The sequence below is a fragment of the Macadamia integrifolia genome, unplaced genomic scaffold (assembly GCF_013358625.1).
Source record: "Macadamia integrifolia cultivar HAES 741 unplaced genomic scaffold, SCU_Mint_v3 scaffold3355, whole genome shotgun sequence".
Lineage (NCBI taxonomy): Eukaryota > Viridiplantae > Streptophyta > Magnoliopsida > Proteales > Proteaceae > Macadamia > Macadamia integrifolia.
Window position 1 is genome coordinate 1 of NW_024869425.1, and position 9017 is coordinate 9017.

General features: G+C 35.4%; 1 protein-coding gene across 1 annotated transcript; it reads right to left on the bottom strand.

Annotated features, from left to right (window-relative positions):
* Positions 1–33: 33 nt before the first annotated feature.
* On the bottom strand, positions 34–4462 carry LOC122068033 (protein AGENET DOMAIN (AGD)-CONTAINING P1-like; the record flags this gene model as incomplete). The annotated part of the gene is made up of 6 exons (XM_042631856.1): positions 3983–4462; positions 3427–3500; positions 2402–2882; positions 1065–1514; positions 554–618; positions 34–208 (listed from the first exon to the last, which is right to left on the bottom strand). Coding segments are annotated over exons 1-6 (1725 nt in total), but the record flags the coding sequence as incomplete, so codon positions are not given.
* Between the last annotated feature and the right edge of the window lie 4555 nt (positions 4463–9017).

Here is a 9017-nt window from a genome sequence, read left to right on the forward strand (position 1 = left end):
TTCTTTCTCATCCACTGGCGGTTTAGGCCTTACCACTGGTGCATCATACAACTGCTGCTCACTCTCATCCCACATGTTGTCTTCTGATTCAACCAAAATTTGATTTCCTCGCAATTCCAATATGATCCTACCTGGCTTCCATCCACCCTCTTCATCGTTGAAGACCTCAACCTTATCTCCAATGCAAAATTGTGTATCTTCCAATTTCCTTCGTTATAAATAAACATATAAAATTAGTATGATTAAGTTAAATATATATATATATATATATATATAGAAACTTGAGATTTTTTTTTTCCTTTTAGTAAAGCCAAATTTCAATGGTAACAACTATTATAATATGTATGAATAAGTTGGATTCTGGCCCTTTCCCCAGAATTCCAGAGGTCATTGTGAGCAGCAGAGCTGAACCATTGTTAGCGTCTATGCTTTCATATAATAACAATAATAACATTCAAAATATTATCCCAATTTATATATATATACATATATATATATATATATTTTTTCTGGGTAAAATTTATTTCTTTTAGCTATAGTTTAGAATACAAACCTCCTCTTACCCCATGTGCCATCATCAACCCTTTTTAATTCCGTAGAAGAAGGAAAGGAGGAGTGCTGTAAAGAGTCCAAAATGGAACCGGTCAAACTTGGACAGTTATATACAAAACAAGAAATTTATGTATAAATGATTAAAAAAGAAAAAAAAAAAAGTTTCCTACACACCTATGGTAAGAGTTCCTTCCTGCATATATATATACACCCACTATGGATATAATAATTTAACATGGTATATCGATGAGAAATTTCTTAAATAGGCCCAACCCAATGTCCAACCATGTATAGAGTTTTCCACTCTGTTCTTTGGATGGTAACATGTGGGAGCATTAGATTGGTCTAGAATTGAATTTATGATATGGGGAATATTATGAGTACTAAATATTGGTGATTATCAGTTACAGTGAGCAGCTGTGGGTTGATAAAAATGCCTTCATAAACATAAACAGCCAAACAGGGTGTGTTGGAAGTTGGAACCTTTTCTCTGAATAGGAATTAATAATTACCTGCTCAATGCATGAATCTGTCCAATTTTCTTCCACCCACTTCCGACGAACTCTTACTTGGGACTTGGATACAGTGAGGAGTTCCATATGGTTGTCATAGTCCACCACTACCTTGATAGTATAAAATAGGTTATTCCAGCTTGTACCATGATGTACTTCCCAGATCTCTCCTTTCATCCAAACACAACTATCAGACAACCGTACTTCAACTACTTCATTTTCCTTGAAAATCCGATTGTTCTCTCTTTCCGCAGCTGGTCGAGACCTTATTCTACACGCATCAACAGTTATTCTCCACAATTTTCTATAAATCTCAGCCTCAACCTCAATTTGGTTTCCAACCGATCCCACTTTGGTCACCGTAATCCATCCATCGTGATAAAAGCTGTAGACTTCAACCTCAGCTCCAATTAATGAACGAGTCTCCTCCATTTTTCTTCTTTTTAATGGCTGTAGATCACCAACCAAAGAAAGAGAAAATGAGAATCAACGGAATCATGGGTTCCAATGCTCACTGTAATTATTGAGTTAAAAATTAAATAAATAAATAAGTTAAAAATAAAAAAAGGCCCAATATCAATACTATCAGGTTAGAAGAAGATTTAGAAGATACGGATTCTGAACGAGGAGTTGAATTGGAAGTGGTCCATTCAGCCGGCTCAGTCCCAATCCGACTCTGTTCTATGTCTCTCGCGGTGTTCTCTCTCTCTCTCTCTCTTTTAATCTTTCGCCCTCTCCTCGAGACTTTTTTTATGATGGCATAAGGAAAAAGCATGAGAACCAAGTTGATTTCAAATTTGATGGAATCTTCTATCTTCCAGTGGTGTTCCAAACACGGGAAAATTGGGAAAACAATTTATACTATTTTTTTACTTTACTTGACATCCAAACACAATCGATCTGAATAATTTTGGCTGGGACGATGTCGGTTCTAACGGCAGAGATATGCCCAGGCAAACACATGACCCCACCGATGAAGCAATCTATTTAGGTTTTTCCAGCCTTCTTGATACTACTACTACTAGTAGACCTATTTTAACAAAGAATGGACATTATGGACTAAAAGTGAACATGAATTATCAAAATTGCAGATAATTTACCCGAAGGCTTCAACCCATCTCAATTAATATCTTATGGGACAAGCTTGTAATTGTTTCCTGAGAGTTTTCTTGGGGGACATATGAAGACTCTATAGTGTGGGTCATGCCATGTATATGCAACCATATGTTACACAAATATTAACATTTTTATTATGACAAATTTTATTTTTTACTTTGCAATCATCCTGAAGATTAAAAAAAAAAAAAGGAATATATGTGGGAAGAAGAATAAATTACCGGTGCCATATTCAAAGCCGACGATGGTTGAAACCCTTGACCATTTTCCCATTTTTGACAAATCCTTATTTCACTTTCCTCCACATTTATGTAGCCCAGTCTTGGATGGCTGACACAATAATATATACAATTTGAGTCCTTCATGACATAACCTATCTCCAAGACCTCTCCCAGACACCAACCATTACTAAATGCAAGATAGTCACTGTTCCACACTTCAATCACTTGGTGCAAATTAAGAGAGATTTTCCCATATTTTATCTCAGGTGGCAACAGCAACCTTACTCGAGACATATCATAAAACTTGTCAATCTCATGCAAAGAATTTTTAACCCAAGACCAAACAGTATATTGAACTCTTATTTGGTTTTCCTGCAAGTCCTTAATGGTGGCACACATCCACTTATTCATAAAATCCTCAAAAACCTCAACTTGAGCCCCACGGTCTCTTAATTGAAGAAGAGTAGTCCTTTCTTCAGACCTTTACAATTCACAACACCAACAATAATAATAATAATCATAAAATAAATTAGCTTTAAACAAGGAAAAAATGTATGGCTGAATCACACATAAGTTCAATTGTAACTATGGCCTACCTTCTTTGTTAGAATTTAAATTGCCTCTTTCATTTTTCGTTTATTGGATCTTATTTACTTTGGAGTGGGGTCTCAGTATGCCCTCACCTTGATGTGCAATTCAAGTGGAGCTAAAAATTTGTGTATAGGTGAATCTAAGTTTGCCAAATAGTAAATCAGGGAATTTAAAAAAAAAAAAAAAAAAAAAAAAAAAAAAAGAGAGAGAAGAGACTATATCGAGTGCATGGAAGCACACGGGATGGTAGGCCTACATACCATAGATAAATTCAAATCATTTTCTAAACATTCAACTATCATAATTTCAAGATTATTCTCCCATGTGAAAAAAAAAAAAGGCATATTGATCAATTTTGGGTGAGGGCATACTGGAATTTCTCTCTATTTGTTAATTTACTATTGTTTATTTTTACTAATTTAGGTTTGACTAACCTCCTTTCTATTGTGGAATGGTCTTTGAGCCCACTGGAAAAGTCTCGACTCTTGATTGAAGTTATAAAAAGACCCTGTAACAATTTCAATGAATCAATCAAATAGGAGTTCTATATTCACCCCCATCAAATGGAAATCTTAATGGTATCCAACTAAGGAGTAATTCTCAGGAAAAAAAAAATGGAGGAATGCCAGGCTACTAAAGATTTAATCATGAGCTGCCAAGACAGATACCACCAATGTTTAATCCCCGAACGAAGTCAAGTTTCGAAAATGAAAAGCGAGAAGGTAGAGCAGAGCTAATTCTTCAAGTTCTCACAATAGAAACAGTCCCAAAGGTTGGAAAAAGCTCTGCTAAAGGTTAAAGATTCTTAAGGTCTATTCCTTCACAATAGAACTTCAAGAATTAGCTTCAGCCGATGTGTAACAGATGCATTACCCGATTGGGGCTCCTCTCTTCCTCTCATAGGTGTTGCCCCTTTCTTATTTTATTGAATAAATTCTTCGTTTTTTTTTTCGTTTATAGAAAATAAATATATAAAAGATTTTCAAATACCTGTTGATTATGTAAACGTAGCGGTGGCGTAGGAACCCATTCCCCATCCACCCATTCCCGCCGTACTCGTACTTGCGACTTGGACACTGTTTTTCTTTCTAGATAACACCAATATGGATCCACGGCAAGGACAGAATAAGAGATGTTGTTCCTCCCAGCTGTGCCATGATGATGGACTTCCCAGACCTTCCCAGTGATCCACAAGTCATGAAAAAAACGTATCTCAACGACTTGGCCTTCCTCAAAGATCCGATCATATTGATCATCCTCCGGAGACGGCCGAGGTCTTATTTTATCCCTTCCAACACGCATTTTCATCCTATTTATCTCCAACAGCGTCCTAGTCTCTACCTCATAATATTCGGATTCGTCCACCTTCAAAACGGTCGCAGGAATCCATGCACCAACTTTCCCACTCCATTTTTCTAGTGCATAGAAGACCTCGACTTCTTCTCCAACTCTAAACTGCATCACCTTCATTTCTGCGTTTAAATGAGTATGAACAGCATTATCTCAACTGCCCTGTTTCCTTTCACTGGAGACAAGAAGAAGAAAGTGAGAAAGGAAAAGGGAATTCAAAAAGGGATAAAATTTCAGACATCCACACTCATCGGCCGGCACCGCTGTATTTCACTCTTCCACTCCCGTCGACAGGAATCGGCCAGACAAATAGAAGGTTGGAAGGCGCTGCGATGACCCCCTCTCTGGTCAAATTAAAAAAGAGGAGGGGACTACCCTCTTCCCTGTTTATTCGCTTTCCGGGAGGCTCCCCCCCTCTGGTCTAGTGTGGACAGGTAGATGGATATCTAGAATTTTCTCTATTTGAAGATGATGCATTGGAAATATAAGTTAGAAGTGCAGAATAAGTCCCTATTTATCCTCACATCATCGTGTATCTTTTTTTTTTTGGTTGAAATCATAGATCTTATATCTATTCTATCTGATGGACCCAATCATCATACATATGTAAACGCGTGATCTGACGTTGGAAAAATGGTTCCTAACTTTTTAAAAAGGATGAGAGAAGTAGGAAATGGTTCCCACATTGCTTTTTGGGGGCGGGGGAGAGGAAACATCGTTAGTTTAGATATAATAGATATGTAAGGCGTGTATATTTCCACTACCAATACTTTTTGGTATCTTCTAAACAAAATTACACACATTTTGATCATTTAATACAATTATAATTAACCCAGTTCATATTGTTTTACATCTTGACAATGCTTATTTGGCATAAATTGGTGATTGTAATGACTATGCACAATACACCAAACAAGCTACATTGATCATCAATTTCCCACACAAATTCTCTAATGTGTGGCGAAAGAGACGATAAAAAACTTCATAGCACATTTTTTTTTTTGGGTAAAAGCTTCATAGTACATGACATATAGAGGGACAAGTATGTGGATTTGGTTAGGTAGAGATTCATAAAATTTAATTTGGTTATTTTACCCCCACATATAAATAAAGTAGGAAATAGAGGGTCAGTTTGTCTTCTGGTGCTTGACCTTTTTGACTTTAGTTTTTATGATTTTTCTGCTTTTCCCTGGTTTTTATGTCTTTATCGGTTCAATAGTAGGGTTTTGAGCCCTGTTCTCATGTCTCTTGTGTACATAAAATAAAATAAAATAGCATATAGAGAGGTTCGATTTCTCCTTCATAAGTTATCGAATATTTTAGTGACACGAGGAATGTTTATTATGCAAATATGCAGTCTCCAATGTGGTTTTTTTTTTTTTTTTTTTTCTTGGGTGCGAGTTTAAGGGCCACTACATCAGGAAAGATTCACTTAGGGCCACGTAGAGACCGGGGGCTAGACAAGGGAATCACTAGGGGGCTAGCAAGGAGGGGCCACCTTAATGCAATACTAGCCACTACTATTATTTTTGTTAAGAAAGGTGGGGTGTAGAAGTGTAAAACCAGAGACCTTTCCTAGATTTACGAAGCTAACGTCATGTTGCCTAGCAGCTTGCTATTGAGCTAGAAACTAGTCCCCACAACGTCCATGCTTAGAACTAGATATTTTCGACTATTGCATAAGTAATGCAACAAAATGGTCATGTTATTAGGCCCATGGACACTTCTTAGTAACGTGGAGGATGATGTGAGAAAGATAAGCTACTGAATAGGTGGAAAATTCTGTCAAAAAAAAAAAAATTTGAGATTAATTGCCTACTTCACTTTCCATAAGAATGAGAATGCCGCATTTGGTTCAACAAAGTTTATAAATTGGAAGAAAAAAATTGAATGGAAGAAAGATTGTTGCTCCGCCATTAAGCACCAAAATCGCCCCCCCCCATGTATTGTTGAATTGATCGAAACATTCTTGTAAGAATATCGATCTTCCGTCCACTAAAGAAATTCCTCTCCAAAAAAAAAAAAAAAATTTCTTCAGACCAAGATTCATCACATGTTGAATACAATAATAGACTCGATAGGAAATAATAATAATAACAATTAGCCCGTAGATAGGATGACGATGGCCTTGAAATAAGTGATAGTAGTTCATCCTCATGGCATCAAGTGACAAATCCCTTTGTGTCACTATCAACCATATCAATGATGATTCAGAAGATAATGTAGTCTTCGATCCATTAAAGAGTCAATCATAACATTGTAGATGACGAACCGATTCAATTCATAAAAAAATTATAAAAACAAAAACTTTGAAATTGTGGAGTCGTGAAAAATCCCTTTGTGTCACCATCAACCATACCAATGATGATACACAAGACAATGTATTCTTAGGGTCATTTGAAGAGTCAATCATAAGACGGTAGATGATGAACCGATTCAATTCATAACAAAATTATAAAAACAAAAAAGTTGAAGTTTTGGGGTCATCAAAGAAAGAAACAAGTGGCAATAATAATGAAGTTTTTTTTTTTATTAATATTATTTTATTTTACTAAGTAACGTGATTTTCAATCAGAATATTTCCACTTTTTAACGTATAACTTGTCTCTTGTCAAGCCATCGGCTTGCTTACGTTTCTTTACATAGTTCCTTATCCATCTAAGGTAGACAAAGTATTCCACACCGTTGGATCAATTGGAGACAATGGAAATTTATTGTTGGATGATGATAACTTTCAAATCATTAAAAATTGAAGGGTTGATCCATCAAGCCTTGAACCTCCGACCTTTAGGTTGTATACATAATAAACAAACCATTTAGGCAATAGACAAGTGTGTATTTTTTTTTTTTTTCTCGTTAACAATGGGGTTGGCTTCCTTATACCAATGAGTTATTTATCATTCAACCCAAATCTGACCAACAATCTTATCTCTTATTTACTATTTACCTCTTCTCCTCAACTGTGTCTCAATCCATGGCTGCTTCATCTATTAGCAAATTTCTTTCTTATTACCATCACAAAGATTTCCCACCATGAAAACAAGAACTCAAATCATCTTTTCTTTTTCATCTATAACTTCTGATTCTTCTTTACCTACAAATAGACAAATAGCAGGTCGAGTATGGAATCTAAATCGATCACCCTCTCAAGAAACCCCCCTGGATTGCCTGAGAATTTCTTAAAGATATTGTAATGTGGTTCACAACAAGACACCCAAATCGCCATTACTAACCAAAAGCAATAAAGAAAATTAACCATTGGTATTCTTCTCAAGTCGTTGCTTTAGAGTCAAAAATAATAATAATAATAAATAATAAAAAAATAAAAATTGAGAGAGAGAGGAGGAGAAGGAAGATGCCAAGTAGAGATTCCAATTTTTCTTTTCATTCATTGAATTAGAATTTTTTTTTTCTTCTCTTTTTTACAATGCAACAAACGGGTAAGATACAATAGATCGAACGACCAAAACTCCAGGCCAGATCATATTCCCCCATTTCGACCGACTTCACCAATAGGGATTAGATTCCAAGCCCATGAAGTTGAAGAAAGCTCCAGATTGTGGAAGCTTATACAATAATCCACATATAACCTAGCAAAGAAAAAAAAATGGGGTAAACCCCCAACCAAGCAAATGATTCATTACCATGATAAACGATTATTTTCTTTAACTATATTTTTAGATTAAGGGAGAAGGGACAGTGGTAGAGGTGATAAAGGAAAGAGGAAAAAAATTGAAGCAAACCCAGATGCATAAATCTATTGAAGCATTTGGTTCATATTCATGCGATTGGGGATGGATGTAGGATTTATTTTCCTTATTTGTCTCATTTTACCATTGATTGGGTTCTTTTATAAAAACCCTTTGATTTGATTGTAAATTATCTTGGATTTTATCAAGGATACCCACCATATTAGTATGGTTGCAAATAGGGAAGACTTGCTCTCTACTTGATTGGTCTACCTATTGTGTTATTAAAGGAGACTAGGTCCCCCCTTATATGCTTACGTACTAATCTCACCCATTAGAGAAGTGCATTGAAAAATTAATAAGGGGAGAAACCTACCTCCATTGAAGAAGAAGAATGTTGATCGTGCAAGGACGGTATTAATGGCTGCGTTAAGCTTCGCTAGAAACAACACGCCATCGACGATGAATGATATATTATTTTCCCCTCATGTATTGAAATGATTCATAGTGTGTTGGTAAGATCCTTATTATGATTTAGAAATTATTATGTTATAAATTCCATCAGTGGTATCAGAGCTAGAGTTTGCTAATAGGTTATGGATCGTTTTAAAATTAAGATCAACCATGAAAGTATTTTTTTTTACTAGAATAATTTTGAATTATTTATATTGGGTAAATGCCATTAAAGAGGTTGAAATCAACCATTAAAGAGGATGTAATAATCGTAAAGGTTCTATTCATATGATTTTAGTTGAGATTGAGATAGGGACTTTCCTATTATAATGCATATTTGATTGTATTTTTTTTTTTTAATTCTTTTAATGATATAGATATTGAGCTTTTCTTCTTTTATTTTATAGTGATGGGTAGGCTTTTATTTCCTTTTTAAATAATTCGAATATGGGCTTTAGCTCATGTAATGTTTAATTCAAATTAAAATTGACTTAAACCCATTACTGCAACCTATTAAGCTCAATAGCCCATTA